The 23,769-nt window shown below is 37.1% G+C and overlaps 1 protein-coding gene across 9 annotated transcripts in view; it reads right to left on the reverse strand.

Moving 5' to 3' along the window:
- Window positions 1-23,769, reverse strand: part of ZNF280D (zinc finger protein 280D) — a 127,074-nt gene that overhangs the window by 72,533 nt on the left and 30,772 nt on the right. For all 9 annotated transcript variants that reach the window (XR_011465660.1, XM_070377965.1, XM_070377961.1 and 6 more), the window contains 3 exons: window positions 14,721-14,838; window positions 4,933-5,103; window positions 4,687-4,796 (listed from right to left, as the gene is read on the reverse strand). Coding sequence is in view for 8 of the 9 variants with exons in the window: in XM_070377965.1 (XP_070234066.1) it covers window positions 4,687-4,796; window positions 4,933-5,103; window positions 14,721-14,838 (399 nt within the window). In the remaining variant the exon portion in view is untranslated. The remainder of the gene's footprint in view (window positions 1-4,686; window positions 4,797-4,932; window positions 5,104-14,720; window positions 14,839-23,769) is intronic.

Consider the following 23,769-nt stretch of genomic DNA (forward strand, 5'->3'; position numbering starts at 1 on the left):
ACAAATGATGTACATCTGTAACATCATTTTGACAGACAAAACTTCTCAGCTTATCTGTGGTTTTACTATGGGGATGGATCTCAAACATCAGGAAAATTATAATGCAAAGAATAGTGTCTCTAATTACAATTGTGGATAATCTTTATACTCAAAAATTTGGCTTTCAGATTGAAGAGTTATTCTGAGTCATATTTGAGAATTGAGGCTATTCTGAAATCTACAAAAGAATCTACGTAATCTATGGTAAAATATGCTGCAAGATTCATATTCTTCAGAAATGTCTAATTTAGTACATCTATAAAAGTTTATTATCCTAAATACTCATAAATCCATAATTGATCATCAACTGCTTGCTGTTCTTCCATTTTCTTTTTTTTCTACAGAAAACTAAGGTAGGACCAGATTTTTAAAATAAACATATAAATCTCATTCAAAGTATCTTTTAAACAATGTTTCATACTCCTATTAAAAAAAGCTGAATGACAAACCACCAATAACCAAAAATGAAAAAGGTGCACTGAAGAAGGTTGGGGGATTTAGCAACTGAGAGGAAAGCAAAGTATAGAAAATATACAAAAGACAGAATGCAAAATTCAGAAATGAGAACCAGGCTAAGATTTAAAGTTTTAGAGGACTATAGTCAAATGTCTTGAACATGAAAGAACTCAAAGAATACTGTTCCAGGCTCTTTTTGAAGAAATTACTAAATGAACTTTAATCAAACAAGTGATCCCTAAAGGAACCATGACAAAAAGACTGGTGATGAACACTGAATCTATTTACTGTGGAAAAGGGTTAAAACAAATACAAAAATAAGGTTAAGAATACTGAAAATGGTATATGTCCTTGACAATGGAAAAATGATATAACCAACAAATAAAAACTGAAAGGAAGTAAAAGGACAATAAATACGAGATCAAGAAAGTTCACAGATTGCTTCCACATGGTAGCAGCACATCAAGGAATATAATTTAGAATTACCAAATAAAGACGTATAGGTATGAGCATTTTTAATAGTACAAAGAAATACTACATTCAGAATGCTAATATTGACTAATACTGGTAGCAGAGGAAAAAGTATGAATGGGGTTAAGAATAGGAAATTTAAAGCTACTTTAATCCATTTTAACGGGAGAGAATGGCCATAAGAATAGAAGACTACTGGAATCATATAACATTCAAACTTGAAGGATGAGGATAAACATGAAAACAAACATACAACTTCTCTAAAAATCCAAACTACATACATATAAAGCAACCACAGAGTGAAAGAAAGAAAGATAACTCAACTTAGTTAAAAAAAATTGGGACAGAACCAAGATCAAAGAAACCTATCACATCGATGAAAATAAGGAAATTTAAATCAACTACTGAAACAAAAGATTTTCATGTAGGATTACTAAGGATTACAACTCTCTACTTAAAGCAAGAGGCGTGCTTAAAACAAAGCAACTCAGAAGGGTTGAAAATACCAATAAAAGGATAAACAAAGAATACATTAGGTAAATAGAAACCAGAAGAAAACAAAGGTTGTGAGTCTAAAACGCGTCAAACTTTAAGACAAAAAAGGACACTTTATAAAAATCCTAAAGGATACGTTCACAGTATAGTTATAAAAGAGATTCATCTGTATCACAAACAGTATCAACAATCTTAAAAAAGAATTGCAATATACCAAAGAAAATATTGGTACTGAAAGATGTGGATTGAGATGTTATTTCTCAATCCATGACAGAGCAAGTAGACAAAAACTAAGTGAAGACACAGAAATCTAAATAATGTGATTAGTAATCTAGATCTGGTTGATAAATATCTAATTCCATACCCTAAAAAAGAACTAATATATCTGTCTTCAAGTTAAATAGCCCATACATTTGTCAAAAGGTGGTAAAAAGTATTTGAGAACTTGAGCTTACCCTTAAAGTTTTGAACATCAGTTACACCAACTAACTAGGTCTAAAACAATGATAAAAATGTCTATCTCAAAGAATTTTCTAGTTTCCTGGTGGTGCAGTGGATAAGAATCCACCTGATATTGTAGGGGACATGGGTTCAATCCCTGGTCCAGGAAGATTCCACATGGCATGCAGCAACTTAAGCCCATAAACAATAACCACTGAGCCTGCACTCTAGGACCCACGAGCCACAACGACTGAGCCTGTGTGCTCCAACTACTGAGGCCTGCACACCTGGAGCCTGTGCTCTGCAACAAGAAGCCACTGCAATGAAAAGTCTGCACATTGCAACTAGAGAGTAACCCCCACTCTCCACAACTAGAGAAAGCCCATGCACAGCAACAAAGAGCAGCCAAAGAAGATAGAGTATATGTTTAGTTTCTAAAAAAAAAGAAAAATAATTTTCTAAAGATTAAATGATGTTTTTAAAGCTTAGTAGTCTCTCCATGGTCTCAAATAAGTATATGGTTCTTATTATTATAGCATATTTGAATTATGTTTTAGGTATTTTTCATTGAAAGAAAACAATATTTCTGAGGCATAGTCATCTATTTATCTATTAAAAAAGCAAAATAAAATCATCTACAAATAATCTAAAAAACTTATTTTTTCAAAATGGAAACTACTATTACAAATTATTGTTTGTGTATAAAATACACAATCTAGAACATAAAAAGTCTTTGTAATTTTATACTTCCCTGAGCAAGATTTAGTGATTAGTCTGTAAGATTTTTTATGACATAAATATATCATAAATTATTCATATTACATTCAACTCAGTTCAATAATATGTCTTAGAGATATCTTCCCATTCAAGAGATTACATCCTTTTTAAAAAATATTGTATAGTGTTTTATTATAGAATATTATATGAAGTTGTGATTACTTCTAATATGAGTAATCACAAACAAGGGTATAATATGTTTTGGAAGTAAAGCTACATTTTGGAAAATAATTGCCAGTCTCACCAGGTACAATATATATAATATGCTACAGCTTGTATAAGAAACAGAAATGAAATAAGAACATTTGTGTTCACTTGTTTATGCAGAAAGAAGACTAGGGAAGATTTAAAAACAAAAAAACTAATAACTATTATTTTCTTTGAGAGTCACACTGAAAACCAGGTAAATAAGAGACAAGGATAAGAGTTTTTACTTGTCTGCCCTGTACTTTTGAACTTTTAAATTTTGAATCATATATTACCTACTCAAATAATTAAAGATAACTAAAGAATTTACACTTTTCTTTTTTCCCCTATGTCCAAAATGCAAAACAAAACAAAACAAAACACCCAGATATCTCAAGATATTACATAAATAGTAAAATTGAAAGCATTTCTACAGGTTAATTCTCATATAAAAACAAAGCACAAAGTGCAATTATCATACAGTACATACTGCAAGCTAAAAGTAGTGACAGACCAAATACAGTTTTGTATGTAAATGAAGAGACAATGTTTGAATTTCTAAAGAAGTTCCTTTATTTTTTTCTACTTCTGTTTTTCATAAAATACTCCATCTCAAGAGATCTGTCAATCACTAAAACAGCAAGAATCTTTCCTGAGATATTTCTGTACCATTGCATCCTTCTTCCTTTTCTCCACATGATCTACACTGCCTTTTGTCTTGTCTCTTCTCTTTACCCCTTCCTTCCATTTATACCCAGCACAGAAGAGGAATACAGCCTATCTTTACACAGACATAGCAGGGTACTATAATACCTACTAAAATATTTTAAGTGAAGTGTTACCTAAACCTATTTCATTTGTACTTTGAAAATTTCTTAAACTCCAATTTCAGAAGCTTCTTGTATCAATAAGAATCTCAAATTAATTTATAATCATTACACAAACTATATTCTGGACTGAGTTAAAACAATGACTTCATATGAAATGCTCTACCATTTGAAGTTTATGTCTGGGTGTTGAAATTAATGTAAAACTAAGATATTCATTGTGTAATGTGACATGCACATATTAGCATGAACAAAAAAGATAACTAAAGGAACTGTTAACTTATATGAAATACTGCATGCATGAGTGCTCAGTAGTGTCAGACTCTTCGCGACACCATCGACTATAGCCCGCCAGGCTGCTTTGCCCACAGGATTTTCCAGGAAGAATACTGGAATGGGTTGCCATTCCTTCTCCAGGGAATCTTCCCAATCCAGGGATCAAACCCACATTTCCTAAGTCTTCTGGTGGATTCTCTACCACTGAGCCACCTGGGAAGCCATTATATGAAACATTAAACACATTATAAAATGCCTATTTTTAAAAAGTTTCAACTATGCGTAAGGTAGTAAATAAGATATTTTGAATAATGCATTATTTTCATTTAAAATTAGAATATGATAAGTAGGCATAATATATATGAACTTGGTTTTTAAAATTTGATGACTCAGAAGAAATTTTTAAATCTTTTCCTGTGCTGTGCTTAGTCACTCGGTCACGTCCAACACTTTGCAACCTGATGGTCTGTAGCCCACCAGGCACCTCTGTTCATAGGAATTCTTCAGGCAAGAATACTGGAGTGGGTCGCCACGCCTTCCTCCAGGGGATCTTCATCTTACATGAAAACAATGATTATGAATATGAACTTCTACCTTATATGAAAATATTACAAGAATATTTATCTTAAGAGCTGAACAAATCATTATTTACTACAAATCAATCAGTATTTTTAAGGATTTACAAACCTTTTTAAAATTAAATTCTGAAAAATTTTACCTTCATGTGATTTTTCAAAGGATCCAAAAGATTGAAATGAATATTGCACTTTGGACAGGCTCTTGGAAAAGGTGTTCCATTTTTAGACTGATTTGATGAAGTATTTGAACCTAAAATAAATTCAAAATATATGTGATTCATCACTTTTTAACCTTCAATAACCACTATTAATCATTTGTACTACAATTTCTATAATTCATATATAAATACTATAATTTCTTTATATATGCCACATTTCATATTTACCTTTTGATGACACAGCCTGGGGAGATGTCACTGAAAGAGATTTAACTGAAGAAAATACAGCTGAGGAATTTGTTCCAGAAACACCTTCACTGGGTTTAGACTTTTTTGGGTTAACACTGTTTACTTCAGAAGTAGAAGGACGTTTTGATAAAAATGAACTTTCATTCATACCTACAATGATTTAAATAGTGGAAAAATATTTTTAAAGTCTTCAGAATATTGCTTACAACTAAGTAAAAATACTTTGGAGCTAAATTAAAAAATACTTTGGAGTCAAATTAAAAGTAATATAATCAACATATCATACAAGTAACAATAAATAATGGCAAAAATTGATGTGATCTAAAGTTAGGGGATAAAAAGAAACTACAAAATATCTATTATATACAATATACACTCAAATAGTTCATAAAATACCTTTCAATGTGGGAAAATAATAAATACAGCTTCAAATAAATATATAAATAATGACTATGAAAGAAGGCAGAGCAAAATAAAATATGTCAAGCAAAAAAAAAAACTTAAAACACAAAGCGTATGCCAAACTAAGTTCCCACAAATAAATTAACTTTAGATGCTTAAGTAAATGAGTTTGTTTTAAAAAAAAAATTTTAGAGAGACACTTCAGAAGCTTTTAACAACTTAAAATGTCTAATGAAAAGTTAGTTTTGTCCACTTAACAAAGAGGTGGTCTACTCATGGCTTTCAAAAAACTCAACATTCAAAAATGAAGATCCTGGCACCTGATCCCATCACTTCATGGCAAATAGAGGGGGAAACAGTGGAAACTATGACAGACTTTTTTTTTCTTGGGCTCCAAAATCACTGCAGATGGTGACTGCAGCTGTGAATTAAAAGATGCTTGCTTCTTGGAAGAAAAGCTATGACAAACCTAGACAGCATATTAATAAGCAGAGACAGTATTACTTTGCTGACAAAGGTCCATCTGGTCAAAGCTATGGTTTTTCCAGTAGTCATGTATGGATGTGAGAGTTGGACCATAAAGAAGGATGAACACCAAAGAACTGATGCTTTTGAACTGTGGTGCTGGAGAAAACTCTTGAGAGTCCCTTGGACTGCTAGGAGATCAAACCAGTCAATCCTAAAGGAAATCAATCCTGAATATTCATTAGAAGGACTGATGTTGCAGCTGAAGCTCCAATACTTTGGCCACTGGATGCAAAGAACTGACTCATTGAAAAGGACTGATGCTGGGAAAGATTGAAGGCAGGAGAAGAAGGGGACGACAGAGAAGGAGATGACTGGCTGGCATTACTGACTCAGTGGACATGAGTTTGAGCATGTTCTGGGAGATGGCGAAAGATAGGGAAGCCTGCCATGCTACAGTCTATGGGGTCGCAAAGAGTAGGACATGACTGAGTGACTAAACAATTCATGGCTTTAGGTTATATTGTCCATTTATTCTTACACACAAAGTTGAAATGGCTAATCTTGAATGATAAAACCTCACACATTCATGTGAAAGGGCTCATAATAGAGTTAGGATTATACAACGGTTTTAAATTTAGCTTCCCCAGAGCCTAAAGGGCTCTTCCTTAGGGAATATACTGGGTGTGTTTGACAGAGAAGCTGTGATTTTATATGCTATTTATTAGACTTTTGAATAAAATTTTGTTTTTATAAGGATTTCATTCCTAAGTGAAGTTTTATTTTGAAAACTATAACCTTAAAGCCTAAAGGACTGTAGCCTTAGAGGATTAGCAAGAGAAATGGAAATAGGCTATACGTAGGCTGAGTAAAAATTCTTTTTGAAAATAAAACACACTGTACTTGGTAACAAGGATTTTAAAACTGCACATATTTTAATGCTCTCACAACTGTACACTGAAAGTAGAAGCAAAAAATACTCCAGGCTTTCAAATCAGACAGGTTAAGTTCAAATCAAAGCCCTGTCACTGATAAGTTATGTATTCTTGGCTAATTTAATTAACTTCTCTGAGCCTCCGTTTCTTCTTTTGTAAAGTAAGAGTTATAACACCTTATTTTACCCAGTGCTTTATAGTGCATTTAAAAATAAAGCATGCAACACAGTATTTAGTATAAAGAAGGCATTTAATAATAAATGCAAGCTACTATCATTACTAAAAAAACCTTTCATATCTTAACTTTTAAGAGCAACCAACACAACATCTGGCACACAGAAAGCATTCAATAATAAAGGAATAGTATCTTGTCATTACTGCTGCTGCTAAGTCGCTTCAGTCGTGTCCAACTCTGTGCGACCCCATGGACGGTAGCCCACCAGGCTCCCCCGGTCCCTGGGATTCTCCAGGCAAGAACACTGGAGTGGGTTGCCATTTCCTTCTCCAACGCATGGAAGTGAAAAGTGAAAGTGAAGTTGCTCAGTCGTGTCCGACTCTAGCGACCCCATGGACTGCAGCCTACCAGGCTCCTCCGTCTATTGGATTTTCTAGGCAAAAGTACTGGAGTGGGGTGCCATTGCCTTATCCATTGTCATTATTAATAAGATATTTTATATCTTAACATACTTTAGAGGGCAAAAATTATTCTAACAGATTCATCTGTCTGCTTAATAAGGGAAAATATGCCCAGAAAACAAGGGTATTACAATACCTAGCTCCTCTGTTTCATCCTTTGAGATAACATAAAAATGATTTTTTTTTTTCTAACTTGAAAGCATGTGATTACTGATGGCTATTATAAGTACCTGGGAAAGCTTCTGTATAATCAGAGTAGCATTCTTGTGAGATGCTTAGGCTACTTGAAAAGTTAATGAATAGGGATATTTTGGATTAAAATTCTGATTATGTAACAGCTAGATAGTACAAACAGACTGTTTTATGATAAGAATTTTTTTAACACGAGAAACAAAATTACTCTGAATTTGAGAGTTTTAAATTCTGACCCTTTAACTTATCTCTGTTATCTTTGGCTATCATTATTTCCTACACTCAATAGCTCTATCTCTGCCAGTAAAAATTCTATTCATTCAAAATCAAACTCAAACTCAGTTCTTTCCAAACATCCATGATCACTTGACCTTGATCAGTTAATCATGCTAGAGAACATACACCTGTTACTATTCATAACAAATATTTGTTGTAGAGCCCTTTAAAGCTTACAAAGCATTTCACATTTTATTTATCTTAGTTGGTTTTCAGAAAGTCCTAAGTGAAAGAGAGCAAGAATTAAAATTGTATCTATAAATAGCTGATTGCAGGTCTGGAGAATCAATGCATTAAATAAGAAAAATAACATTTCCATTTCAATAATCTGAGAAAACTGAAGTGTAAAGACATGCTACAGACGACAAAAATCTTAATAGCAGCTTAACACTACAGCTTTAAGTCGCTCTGCAGTTTTAAAACGCTAGTAGAGCAGGAGTCATTGTTCTTAGTCCCAAGTCATTTCAAGAACTCAGGTTTTTCTATAAATACAAGTCCATGTGTTTCGTGAAACCAGACTTAAGACAATAATTTTTCTCCTTATTTCTTCTGGTTATTACCTATTTTAGTAACTAGATTTCTAAAAATATGTAGGTGAAACACCCAAAGAAATGAACATCAACTAAATATTATATAAATGGAAAGACATTTTAGGTACTGATATTACTATAAAAATGGGGAAACGTTTCCTAAATTTTCCACACTTATTAGTGAATAAGCCAAAAACTCCCCCAAATCTGTATTCAAATCACTATTTTAAATATTTGAAATATATCAAAATACTAGTATACAAAGCATAATTCCCTGTACAAAGAATTTTCAATTAGATAAAACTGTTTCATAACACACTACATTATTTAAGTTAATGAAGAACTTTGTTTTTTATAGTCACTAAATTGTGTCTGACTCTTTGCAACCCCAAGGACTGTAGCATGCCAGACTCCTCTGTTCTCCACTATCTCCCACAGTTTACTCAAATTTATGTCCACTGAGTCAGTGATGCTATCTCACCATCACATTCTTTGTTGTGCCATTCTCTTTTGCTTTCAGTCTTTCCCAGCATCAAGGTCTTTTCCAATGACTCACTCTTCGCACCAGGTGGCCAAAATATTGGACCTTCAGCTTCAGCATCAGTCCTTCCAATAATATTCAGGGCTGATTTCCTTTAGGATTGACTGGTTTGCTTTCCTTACAGTACAAGAGACTCTCAAGAGGCTTCTCCAACACAATTCAAAAGCATCCGTTCTCAGCACTCAACTTTCTATATGGTCCAACTCACACGTTCATACATGACTACAGGAAAAACCATGGTGTGCTGCAGTCTATGGAGTCACAAAGAGTCGGACACGATTGAGTGACTGAACTGAACTGAACAGGAAAAAACCATAGCTTTGACTATATAAACCTTTGGTGGCAAAGTGATGTCTCTGCTTTTTAATACAGTCTAGGTTTGTCATAGCTTTCAAGGAGCAAGCGTCTCTTAATTTCACGGCTGCACTCACTGTCCACAGTGATTTTAGAGCCCAAGAAAATAAAACCTTTCACTGCTTCCTTTTACCCCTTCTATTTGCCATGAAGTGATGGGATTGGACACCATGATCTTAGTTTCTTTGAATGTTGAGTTTCAAGCCAGCTTTTTCACTCTCCTGTTTCACCCTTAGCAAGAGGCTCTTTAGTTCCTTTTCACTTTCTGTCACTAGAGTGCTATCATCTGCATATCTGACGTAGTTGATATTTCTCCTGGCAAACTTGATTCCAACTTGTGTTTCATTCAGCCAGGCATTTTGCATGATGTACTCTGCATTTAAGTTAAAGAAGCACGGTGACAATACTCAGCCTTGTCATACTCCTTTTCCAATTTTGAATCAGTCAGCTGTTCCATGTCCAGTTGTGTTACTTCTTGACCCACATACAGATTTCTCCAAAGGCAGGTAAGGTGCTCTCGCATTCCCACCTCTTTAAGAATTCTCCATAGTTTGTTGTAATCCACACAGTCAAAGGCTTTTGCATAGTCAATGAAACAGAAGTAGCTATTTTTCTGGAACTCCCTTGCCTTCTCCATGATCCACCCAATGTTGGCAATTTGATCTCTGGTTCTTCTGCCTCTTTGAAACCTAAGCTTGCACATCTGGAAGTTCTTGGTTCACGTACTATTGAAATCTAGCTGGAAGGATTTTTGACTATATCCTTGTTAGCATGTGAAAAGAGCACAACTGTACATCAGTTTGAGCATTCTTTGTCACTGCCCATCTTTGGGCTTGGAATGAAAACTAACCTTTTCCAGTCCTGTGGCCTCTGCTGAGTTTTCAAATTCGCTGGCATATTGAGTGCAGCGCTTTAATAGGGTGATCTTTTAGGATCTGAAATAGTAGAGCTGGATTTCCATCATTTTCACTAGCTTTGTTTGTAGTAATGCTTCTGAAGGCCCACTTGACTTCACACTCCAGGATGTTCAGCTCTAGGTGAGCGATCTATGGTTAACTACACCATGGTTAACTAGGTAATTAAGACTTTTTTGGTATACTTCTGTAGGTATTGCCACCTCTTCTTAATCACTTCTCTTTCTGTGAGGTCCTGACCGTTTCTGTCCTTTATCATGCCCATCCTTGCATGAAATGCTCCCTTGTAATCTCCAATTTTCCTGAAGAGATCTCTGGTCTCTCCCTATAGTTTTCCTCTATTTCTTGGCATTGTTCATTGAAAAAGGTCTTCTTGTCTCTCCTTGCTATTTTCTGGAACTCTGCATTCACTGCAGTATATCTTTAACTTTCGCTTCTCTTCTTTCCTCAGATATCTGTTAAGCCTCCTCAGACAACCACTTTGCCTTCTTCCATTTCTTTCTCTTCGCGACAGTTTTGGTAAACTGCCACCTGTACAATGCTATGAACCTTCGTCCATAGTTCTTCAGGCACTGTCTACCAGATCTAATCCCTTGAATCTATTCATCACCTCTGCTGTATAATCATAAGGGAGTTGATCCAGGCAAGAATAGTGGAGTGGGCTGCCATTTCCTCGTCCAGAGGTCTTCCCAGGGATCGAACCTGTGCCTCTTATGTCTCCTTCATTGGCAGGCAGGTTCCTTACCACTAGTGCTACTTGGGAATGCCCAAAACCTGAATGGCCTAGTTGTTTTCCCTACTTTCTTCAATTTAAGCCTGAATTTTGCACTAAGAAGCTCATGACCTAAGTCACAGTCAGCTCCAAGTCTTGTTTTTGCTGACTGTATACAGCTTCTCTATCTTTGGCTGCAAAGAACATAATCAATCTGATTTCAGTACCGACTATCTGGTGATGTCCATATGTAGAGTCATCTCTTGGGTTGCTGGAAAAGATGTTTGCTATGACCAGTACGTTCTCTTGACACTGTTAGCCTTCACCCTGCCTCATTTTGTACTCCCAGGCCAAACTTGCCTGTTACTCCAGGTATCTCTTGACTTCCTATTTTTGCATTCCAATCCTCTATGATGGAAAGGACATCTTTTTTTGGAGTTAGTTCTAGAAGTAGGTCTTCATTGAACTGGTCAACTTCAGCTTCGCTGGCATCAGTGATTGGGGCACAGACTTGGATTACTGTGATGCTGAATGGCTTGCCTTGGAAACGAACTGAGATCATTCTGCTGTTTTGAAGACTGCACCCACATGCTACATTTCAGACTCTTGTTGACTATGAGGGCTACTCCATTTCTTCTAAGGGATTCTTGCCTGCAGAAGTAGTTATAATGGTCATCTGAATTAAATTTGCCCATTCCTGTCCATTTTAGTTCACTGATTCCTAGTATGTCAATGTTCACTCTTGCCATGTCCTGCTTGAACACATTTAATTTACCTTGAAACAATGGAGACAGTGACAGACTTTATTTTCTTGGGCTCCAAAATCACTGCAGATGGTGACTCCAGCCATGAAATTAAAAGATGCTTGCTCCCTGGAAGAAAAGCTATGACAAACCTGGACAGCATATTAAAAAGCAAGGACAATACTTTGCCGACAAAGGTCCATTTAGTCAAAGCTATAGTTTTTCCAGTAGTCATATGTGGATGGGAGAATTGGAGCATAAAGAAAGCTAAGTGCCAAAGAACTGAAGCTTTTGAACTGTGATGTTGGAGAAGACTCTTGAGAGTCCCTTCGAGTACAAGGAGATCCAACCAGTAATCCTAAAGGAAATAAGTCCTGAATATTCACTGGAAAGGCTGATGCTGAAACTGAAGCTTCAATATTTTGGCCACCTGATGGGAAGAACTAATTCAGTGGGAAAGACCCTGATGCTGGGAAAGAGTGAAGGCAGGAAGAGAAAGGGGATGACAGAGGATGATATGGTTGGATGGCATCACTGACTCAGTGGACATGAGTTTGAGCAAGCTCTAGGAAATGCTGCAGTCCATACAGTCACAAAGAATCAGACACGACTGAGTGACTGAACTGATTGAATTTACCTTGGTTCACAGACCTCACATTTCAGGTTCCTATGCAATGTTGTCCTTTACAGCATCAGACTTTACTGTTACCACTGGATATAACCACAACTGAGCCTTGTTTCTGCTCTGGCCCAGCCACTTCATTCTTTCTGGAGTTACAAGTAATTGCCCTCTGCTTTTACCCAGTAGCATATTGGACACTTTTATCATAGTATATAATAAAGGTAACTCTTCTTCAACAGGGAAACTTCATTACTCCTTTAATGGGCATTTACTGAGTACTGACTATAGAAGAATTTAGTGCAGCCACTTTATAACAGCACTCTATAATCGTACTTTACGTCTAAATCATTTATTGAATATAAACATACTAACCTAATTGAGAAATTATTAACTATAATCATATACTCTTCCATACTAGTAGCTACAGAACCTAATAAATATATCTTTTTACACAGTATTTAGAGTATCAGAGAACTTCCTTAACTTAAAGAAATTACTTTGAAGATTTTTTACAAAAACAGAACTATAGATCAATGAAACAGGATAGAATGTCCAGAAATAAACCCACACACCTATTGTCAATTAATATACAACAAAGGAAGCAAGAATAGACAATGGAGAAAAGACAGTTTCTTCAGTAAGTAATGCTGGGAAAACTGGACAGCTATATGTAAAACAATGAAATTAGAACATTCTCTAACACCACATGAAAAAATAAACTCAAGGTGGATCAAAGACCTAAATGAAAGGCTGGACACTATAAAACTCAGAGGAAAACATAGGCAGAACACTCTTTGACATAATTCACAGCAATGTCTTTTTTGATCCACCTCCTTTGGTAATGAAAACAAACAAAACACAAGTGGGACCTCATTAAACTTAAAAGCTTCTGTCCAGCAAAAGAAACCATAAACAACATGAAAAGGTAACCAAGAGAATGGGAGAAAATATTTTTAAACAAACCAACAAACAAGGGATTTACCAATACCACAAATTATCAGAGAAATGCAAATCAAAACTACAAAGAGGTATCATCTCACACCAGTCAGAAAGGCCATCATCAAAAAGTCTACAAACTATAAATGCTAGAAAAGGTGTGAAGGAAACCCTCCTGCACTGTTGATGGGAATGTAAATTGGTACAACCATTATGGAGAACAGTATTGAGGTTCCTTAAAAAACTCAAAACAGAGATACCATATGATCCAGTAACCCCATTCCTCGGCATGCTGCTGCTGCTGCTGCTAAGTCGCTTCAGTCGTGTCCGACTCTGTTTGACCCCATAGACGGCAGCCCACCAGGCTCCCCTGTCCCTGGGATTCTCCAGGCAAGAACACTGGAATGGGTTGCCATTGCCTTCTCCATTGTGTGAAAATGAAAGTGAAGTCGCTCTGTCACGTTCGACTCGTAGTGACCCCATGGACTACAGCCTACCAGGCTCCTCCATCCATGGGATTTTCCAGGCAAGAGTACTGGAGTGGCTTGCCATTGCCTTCTCCGATTCCTCGGCATATTACTGGAGAAAACCATACTTCAAATACATACATGCACCCGAATGTTCACTGCAGCACTATTTACTATAATTAAAACACTGAAGCAACCTAAATGTCCATCTACAGAGAAATGGATAAAGATGTGGTACATATATGCAATTGAATAGTAGCCATAAAAAGAACAAAAAAATGCCATTTACAGCAACATGAATGGACCTAGAGATTATCATGTTAAGTGAAGTAAGTCACACAAAGACAAATATAAAATATCACTCATATGTGGAATATAATTTTTAAAAGATACAAATAAATTTACTCACAAAACAGAAACAGACTTACAGATACTGAAAACAAACTAATGGCTACCAAAAGGGAATGTGGGGACAGAGAAATAAACCAGGAGCTTGGGATAAACACAAACACACTATTACATATACAACAGAAAACCAACAAGGACCTACTGTACAGCAGAGAGAATTTTACTCAGTATTGTGTGATAACCTATATGAGAAATGAATCTAAAAAAGAATGAATATATATAATGTATAACTGAATCAAGTTGTTATACACCTGAAAATAACATAACATTGTAAATCAACTATACTCCAATAAAACAAAGTAAAAATAAAATAAAAATTTTTCTCAGCCCACGTTTAATGCCAACTGAGAACAAGGTCAAAGCTGGTTAGCATACTAAATTAACAGGAAGAAAGATAACATTACTAATATACAATATATATTAATTAATTAATATATAAACGAATATAATATTACTAAATAAGATTTCATTTAAAACCACCAAAATGGCATTCAAGAATTGTTAGTGCCATTACACCTTACAATATGTGAAAAACTTAACATGAAGACACAGACCTCAAAACAGAAAGTCAATTTCATATGCTTATTCACCAAGTTTTCTTTTTCTAATTTTTTGAAAAAGTGCTGAAACCAACCTGTTATAGAAAGTGCTGGTCCTGCTTGGTAATGTGGTAATCCTGAATCTTGGGTCAAGTCAAACAGTAACTCTGAAGAATTATTAGAAACAACTCGTGATGAGTTCGTTACATAACCCTGTTAAAATATTTCAAAGGAAGAACATTACATGTAGTCAAACAAAGTTATAATTATTTTGCTTCACAAACTTGTAAACGGAAATGTAACTGTATGCCAATATTACAAGGATAACCTTTAATGACTCCATTACTAATGAGCTAAAAAACACAAGGCAATTATTACTATTATGCCAAAATTAATATCTACTAAAACTGAAAGCAAGTTATTACTGCTGCTGCTGCTGCTAAGTCACTTCAGTCGTGTCCGACTCTGTGCGACCCCATAGACGGCAGCCCACCAGGCTCCCCCGTCCCTGGGATTCTCCAGGCAAGAACACTGGAGTGGGTTGCCATTTCCTTCTCCAACACATGAAAGTGAAAAGTGAAAGCGAAGTCCTTCAGTCATGTCCGACTCTTCGAGACCCCATGGACTACAGCCTACCAGGCTCCTCCATCCATGGGATTTTCCAGGCAAGAGTACTGGAGTGGGGCGCCACTGCCTTCTCCAAGTTATTACTGAGAGTTGGCTTATCCCTGACTAGCCAGTTACAATTAGGGAAAAATCCCAGCCTGATTTTTTTTCAAGGTCAAAGAAACATACAAACCCATTTTAAATCAGTAAGATTGATATACTTCAGAGAGTCACTAAAAATGTAGGATTCCTATCAAAGAGCAAATAACAGAGGTTATCAAAATCTTTGGGTAAAAGCAAGGAAAAAATAAGTAAACATACTGACCTAAGTACAATTTCAAAAGCTTCTATTCCTCTATAAACCCCATAGATAAAATATAAGGGCAAACAAACTGGGAACTACTCTGTAGTACGGTGCATCAAGGTTAGGGATGAACACATCACATGGTACGAGTTTTGGAATCACTTTTATTGGCAAAATTTGTAAGCCAAGTCTCAGGAAGAGAAAGAATGAATCCCCCACTCTTCCCACCATCCTATGCAAAGTCATGCTGGGCCAGGCAATCTCCCATCTTATAGGGCAAATATACAAACTGTCAGAAGGATGAACAAATAAGAAAGCTAGGCACACAGGGTTTAGAATGGAAGCTGTTTATAGGAATGATCTGGGACATCTGCTCCATTTCTTGAGGCCTTAGGGCTCAAGGAAAGCTTCAGTCCTTCATCAGGGCAAAGGGTGGTCTCAGCAGGAAGATACCAAGAAAAGAAGAGTGAGAAGTATGAAAAGAATCATAACATAGTCAAACATCAGACAGTATAAATTTATACGTTAGCACAAAGATATAGGGTATGTAATAGTATAAAATACTAAATAGATTATTTAGTATTAATAAGGAACGCTCAAACTCCCACAGAGTTGGCAACTGGATGGAGAAGGCAATGGCAACCCACTCCAGTATTCTTGCCGGAAAGGTCCCATGGATGGAGGAGCCTGGTAGGCTGGAGTCCACAGGATCGCTAGGAGTCAGACACGACTGAGCAACTTCACTTTCACTTTTCACTTTCCTGCATCGGAGAAGGAAATGGCAACCCACTCCAGTATTCTTGCCTGGAGAACCCCAGGGACGGGAGAGCCGGGAGGGCTGCCATCTATGGGGTCGCACAGAGTCGGACACGACTGAAGCAACTTAGCAGCAGCAGCAGCAAACTACCACACAATTGCACTCATCTCACACGCTAGTAAAATAATGCTCAAAATTCTCCAAGCCAGCTTCAGCAGTACGTGAACCGTGAACTTCCAGATGTTCAAGCTTGTTTTAGAAAAGGCAGAGGAACCAGAGATCAAATTGCCAACATCTACTGGATCATCAAAAAAGCAAGAGAGTTCCAAAAAAACATCTATTTCTGCTTTATTGCCTATGCCAAAGCCTTCGACTGTGTGGATCACAATAAACTGTGGAAAATTCTGAAAGAGATGGGAATACCAGACCACCTGACCTGCCTCTTGAGAAACCTATATGCAGGTCAGGAAGAAACAGTTAGAACTGGACATGGAACAACAGACTGGTTCCAAATAGGAAAAGGAGTACGTCAAGGCTGTATATTGTCACCCTGCTTATTTAACTTATATGCAGAGTACATCATGAGAAACGCTGGGCTGGAAGAAGCACAAGCTGGAATCAAGACTGCTGGGAGAAATATCAATAACCTCAGATATGGAGATGACACCACCCTTATGGCAGAAAGTGAAGAGGAACTAAAAAAAGCCTCTTGATGAAAGTGAAAGTGGAGAGTGAAAAGTTGGCTTAAAGCTCAACATTCAGAAAACTAAGATCATGGCATCTGGTCCCATCATTTCATGGCAAATAGATGGGGAAACAGTGGAAACAGTGTCAGACTTTATTTTTGGGGGCTCCAAAATCACTGCAGATGGTGATTGCAGTTATGAAATTAAAAGACGCTTTCTCCTTGGAAGGAAAGTTATGACCAACCTAGATAGCATATTCAAAAGCAGAGACGTTACTTTGCCAACAAAGGTCCGTCTAGTCAAGGCTATGGTTTTTCCAGTGGTCATGTATGGATGTGAGTTCGACCGTGAAGAAAGCTGAGCGCCTAAGTATTGATGCTTTTGAACTGTGGTGTTGGAGAAGACTCGAGAGTCCCTTGGACTGCAAGGAGATCCAACCAGTCCATTCTGAAGGAGATCAGCCCTGGGATTTCTTTGGAAAGAATGATGCTAAAGCTGAAACTCCAGTACTTTGTCCACCTCATGCGAAGAGTTGATTCATTGGAAAAGACTCTGATGCTGGGAGGGATTGGGGGCAGGAGGAGAAGGGGACGACGGAGGATGAGATGGCTGGATGGCATCACCGACTCGATGGACGTGAGTTTGAGTTAACTTCGGGAGTTGGTGATGGACAGGGAGGCCTGGTGTGCTGCAATTCATGGGGTCGCAAAGAGCTGGACATGACTGAGCGACTGAACTGAACTGAACTGAATCATGAAAAATATGGTCAATATAATTTAGATGTATATATGTACTCCAAAATTTTTATATATTAAATACACTGATACACACAAAAAAAATAGATCCCAATGCTGTATATATAAGATCACCACTGAAGAGTGAGCTCTCATTAGAGTGATTTTTGGACTATTCTATGGGTCATAATATACAGCAAGTAAAAGCTCAAAGATTAACAAGACTTAAAGTCTAAAACAGAAAAAATCACTTTAAGAGAAAAATGGGCAAAGGACATAAACTGAGGCACTTCAAAAACAAAAAACAATGACCAATATATACAAAAACTATTTTTTTCAATTTAGCCAAAGAAATGCAAATAAAGACAATGGCAGTTAAACAGTACAAAATAACTGCTACTTCTCTTAAAAGTATCAAGCTCATAATAGACATAGAATAAGTAATTGTAGAAAAATATGAGGAGACTAAGAAGAAATAACAAACTGTAAGGTGTGATCCTAAACAGAATCCTGGGAATTAAAAAAAGACATTAATGAAAAAACTGGTAAAACTGAATAAGATCTGCAATTTAGTTATATTAAGTAAGATGACATCAATACAGGAAACTACTTTCCGTTAGGGGTATATTGTATTACTTTCCCTATAAATCTAAAATTAGTATGAATTAAAATTTATGAATTAAAAAATAATGAAAACACATACTACTGGCAAAATAGAGGCTATATTTAGGTATAACTTTTCTGCATGAAAATTTTGGCAGTAGCTATCAAAGGCTTTATATAAGTTCACATCCTTTTGTTCAACTATTTTACTTTAAAATTTTATGGTACAGAAATGAAAATGCTTATTGGGTAATTATAGCATTTTTAACAGTAAAAATTAAAAATCTTTATGTCCAACAATGAAAGAATGGCTAAATAAAATGACAGACTATCATACAACCACTAATATCATGATTTTGAGAAAAAGCCAATGATACATTCTTAGTAGAATGTTCAGGGATAAAAGAGAATACGTATCTGGGTATACAGTCTGCTTCTGATTGATATAACCTACACTGTTTGCAGGTGAGAAAAAAAATCAAAGTACAGTATGCACTCGTCTCTCTTTCTAAATTTTCCCACCAAAATACACAGTATTTCAAAATAGAAACAGAAAGGTTTTGTTTGTTCTGTGCTTATAAATTAAGGTATAAATAAGTTTTAAGAATTTTGGTTTACTACTAACTTTTCTATTGAAACGGGTTTGTCCATAAAAAGTTACAGAAACAAAAATATGGGTGAAAGGAGTTAAAATATACAAGCTTCCAGTTATAAAATAATGAAAACATGACATTGAGCATGGTGACTGTGTTAATAACACTGTAGCGCATATGTGAAAGTTACTAAGACAGATCTTAGAATTTCTCATCACAAGAAAAAAATTCTATAATGACATATGGTGACAGACTAGAACCAGACTTACTGTGGTAGTCATTTCACAATATACACAAATTTTAAACCATTGTGCTGTACACTTCAAACTAATAGCATGTTGAACATCTGAAACCAATAGAATGTTGTACGTCAACTACACCTCAATAAAAATTTTTCTTAGTTTTGAAAAGACATAAGCCTTCCCTACCACACCCTTCACAAATGGCCAATCTGTCACTAAATAAATTATTACTGTTGTTTAAAAAAAAAAATTGTTATGGAAACAAGTACAGAAGTAACCAAAACCCACTCTTAGAATTTAAGCCCTAAGAGGCAGATACCTGCATTTGAACCTTAATGTGTAATACAAAAAAAAATCAGTGATGCCACATTACTTAATTGCAACCAAACATGACATTGCTTCAACATAAATATTTTCTTCAAATATTTACACTTAAAAAGGTAAAACATTCACTTATATTTTCTAAAACAGTTAACAGAAGTATAAAGTTAATACTGTTAAATGCTTTCTTAGGAAACAACTCACAATTTCAGAGAGCAGGTACATATTATTCAACAATAACAGATTAAAATAATTATCTAACATAGAACTTTTAATGTCTTCTAAATAGTTCAGAAAGATCAACACAACTGGGCTCCAGAAGATCCACACATTTATTTAGCTACAAAACTTTGGGCAAGTCATTTCTGAACTTGAAGTTATTCACCTTTCACACTTAAAAAAAGCCATAAGTGTGCATGCTAGGTCACTTCAGGGGTGCCTGACTCTCTGCAACTCTATGGACTGTAGCCTGCCAGGATCCTCCATCCAAGGCATTCTCCAGGCAAGGATACTGGAGTGGGTTGTCATGCTCTCCTCCAGGTGATCCTTCCATCCCAGGGATCAAACCCTCCTCTCAAGTCTCCTTCATTGGCAGGGTTCTTTACCACTAGCACCGCCTGGAAGTCACAGTCATATTTTAAATAAACCTGCACTTCAAGGCACATTATATTATTAAAACAAGTAGTTGTCACACAGTACTAACAAAGACCTAATATTATATCCCATTTTATAAATAGGTAAACTGCTGCTGGTGCTGCTGCTGCTGCTAAGTCGCTTCAGTCATCCGACTCTGTGCAACCCCATAGACGGCAGCCCACCAGGCTCCCCCGTCCCTGGGGTTCTCCAGGCAAGAACACTGGAGTGGGTTGCCATTTCCTTTTCCAGTGCATGAAAGTGCAAAGTGAAAGAAAGTGAAGTCACTCAGTTGTGTCCGACCCTTAGCGACCCCATGGACTGCAACCTACCAGGCTCCTCCATCCATGGTATTTTCCAGGCAAGAGTACTGGAGTGGCTTGCCACTGCCTTCTCCTAATGTTTACCTAATAAGTAAACTAATGAAAGGAGCAGTGACCCCACAAGAGACTGACCCAGACTTGCCCATTAGTGTCCAGGAGTCTCCAGCAGAGGCATGGGTCGGCAGTGACTGCTGCAAGGTTGGGGACACTAAGTGTAGCAGTGCATGCATGGGACCATTTGAAGGAGGTAGCCATTATCTTGGAGAAGGCAATGGCACCCCACTCCAGTACTCTTGCCTGGAAAATCCCATGGACGGAGGAGCCTGGTAGGCTGCAGTCCATGGGGTCACTAAGAGTCGGACCGACTGAGCGACTTCACTTTCACTTTTCACTTTCATGCATTGGAGGAGAAAACGGCAACCCACTCCAGTGTTCTTGCCTGGAGAATCCCATGGACAGAGGAGCCTGGTGGGCTGCCATCTATGGGGTCGCACAGAGTCAGACACGACTGAAGTGCCTTAGCAGCAGCAGCAGCCATTATCTTCATTACCTCCACTATAGTTTGGCCCCAGGTCAATTAACAGGGAGGGAACACAGTCCTGCCCTTCAACAGAAAATTGGATTAAAGATTTACTGAGCATGGCCCCGCCCATAAGAACAAAACCCAGTTTCCCCCTCAGTCAGTCTCTCCCATCAGAAAGCTTCAATAAGCCTCTTCTTCTTCTCCATTAGGGGGAAAACAGACTGAAAACCACAATCACCGAAAACTAAACAATCTGACCACATGGACCACAGCCTTGTCTAACTCAATGAAACTATAAGCCATGCCCTGTAGCACGACCCAAGACAGATGGGTTATGGTGGAGAGTTCTGACAAAACGTGGCCCACGGGAGAAGGGAATGGCAAACCACTTCAGTATTCTTGCCTTGAGAACCTCATGAACAGTATGAAAAGTCAAAAAGATAGGACACTGAAAGATGAACTCCCCAGGTCAGTAGGTGCCCAATATGTTACTACAGATCACTGGAGAATTAACTCCAGAAAGAATGAAGGGATGGAGCCAAAGCAAAAACAACACCCAGTTGTGGATGTGACTGGTGATAGAAGCAAGGTCCGACACTGTAACGAGCAATATTGCATAGGAACCTGGAATGTTAGGTCCATGAATCAAGGCAAATTCGAAGTGGTCAAACAGGAGATGGCAAGAGTGAATGTTCAAATTCTAGGAATCAGTGAACTAAGATGGACTGGAATGGGTGAATTTAACTCCGATGACCATTGTATCTACTATTGTGGGCAAGAATCCCTTAGAAGAAATGCTTATTTAACTTATATGCAGAGTACATCATGAGAAACGCTGGGCTGGATAAAACACAAGCTGGAATCAAGATTGCCGGGAGAAATATCAATAACCTCAGATATGCAGATGACACCACCCTTATGGCAGAAAGTGAAGAACTAAAGAGCCTCTTGATGAAAGTGAAAGAAGAGAGTGAAAAAGTTGGCTTAAAGCTCAACATTCAGAAAACTAAGATTATGGCATTCGGTCCCATCTCTTCATGGCAAATAGATGGGGAAAGAGGGGAAACGGTGACAGATTTTATTTTGGAGGGCTCCAAAATCACTGCAGATGGTGACTGAAGCCATGAAATTAAAAGATGCTAAAAAAAATAAAATAAAATAAAAGATGCTTGCTCCTTGAAAGCAAAGTTATGTCCAACCTAGATAGCATATTCAAAAGCAGAGACATTACCTTGCCAACAAAGGTCTGTCTAGTCAAAGCTATGGTTTTTCTAGTATTCATGCATGGATGTGAGAGTTGGACTATAAAGAAAGCTGAGCGCCAAAGAATTGATGCTTTTGAACTGTGGTGTTGGAGAAGACTCTTGAGCGTCCCTTGGACAGCAAGGAGATCCAACCACGCCATCCTAAGGAAATCAGTCCTGAATATTCACTAAAGGACTGATGCTGAAGCTGAAACTCCAATACTTTGGCCACCTGATGCAAAGAACTGACTCATGTGAAAAGACCCCAATGCTGGGAAAGATTGATGGTGCGAGGAGAAGGGGACGACAGAGGATGAAATGGTTGGTTGACATCACCAACTCAATAGACATGATTCTGAGTAAACTCCGTGAGTTGGTGATGGACAGGAAGGTCTGGCGTGCTGCAGTCCATGGGGTTGCAAAGAGTCCATGAGTGACTGAACTGAACTGAAACTAATGTTAGGTGTGGTTACACAAGGTTCCCAATTCAATCCTACTTATTATTGATGGAGCTGTAATTAGAACCTGGGTCTGTTTAATTACAAAGCCTATGCCCTTAAGCTATATCACATTGACTTTTAAAATATAGTATATCCTCACTCCCTGAGATTTGAAAGAGATACAGAAGTATAAAGATATTACATGAAAAAGTAAAAATATACATATACAGAAAACATGACATAAAATGAAAAATTGTAATATATTTAACGCAGTAGCTTCTAAAATTCAGAGTAAGTTCCCTTACATAGGATTCTCAATTCATTCCAGAGTATATAATATCTCTGTCATTCCTAACTGTGCACAATAGAATCACATAGAGTGTTTTTAAATGTATTATTTTTAAGACACATCCACCCAGACCAACTGACAAAATTTTTTAAAAAACTTCCCCAAGTTTGGGAACCGTGAATTGAGGTGTTTTGATTTAAAAACTATGCCTATAGGACTTCCCTGGTAGCTCAACTGTAAAGAATTCACCTGCCAGTCCAGGAGACACATGTTCGATCCCTGATCGGCGAAGATTCCGCATGTCGTGGAGCAATTGTGCCTGTGCACCATAACTACTGAGCCTGTGTTCTAGAGCCTAGGAGCTGCAACTACCAAGCCCGTGCCAGAACTACTGGGGCCTACAGGCCCCAAAACCTGTGCTCCAAAAGAGAAACCACAGCAATGAGACACCAGCGGAGAATAGCCCCCTTTCACCACAACTAGAGAAAAGCTAAGGCAGCAATGAAGACCTAGCCCAGTGAAAAGTAAATAAAATTATTACAAAAAAAACAAAAACTATGCCTACGGATGTAAAATATTTTCAGCTAGAAAAAGCTCCAGTTTCTAATTTTAACACCAAAGATACCACCCCTCACTGTTATTTTTTATTCTCCCTAAGTCCAATGTTGTGAAGATTTTTATATATCAAACTAAATTAAATAATAGTTTCTTTTTCTGATTTTCTATCCCTCAAATGCCAAACAGCTTATAATAAGTATGAGAAACTTTCCAAGTTAATTTGATTCTACTAATAACAAAGAATCTTTACATTTTAGGTAGCTTGCCATGTTAGGATCCAAGATTGAA

This window comes from Bos mutus, chromosome 10 (genome assembly GCF_027580195.1).
Source record: "Bos mutus isolate GX-2022 chromosome 10, NWIPB_WYAK_1.1, whole genome shotgun sequence".
NCBI lineage: Eukaryota > Metazoa > Chordata > Mammalia > Artiodactyla > Bovidae > Bos > Bos mutus.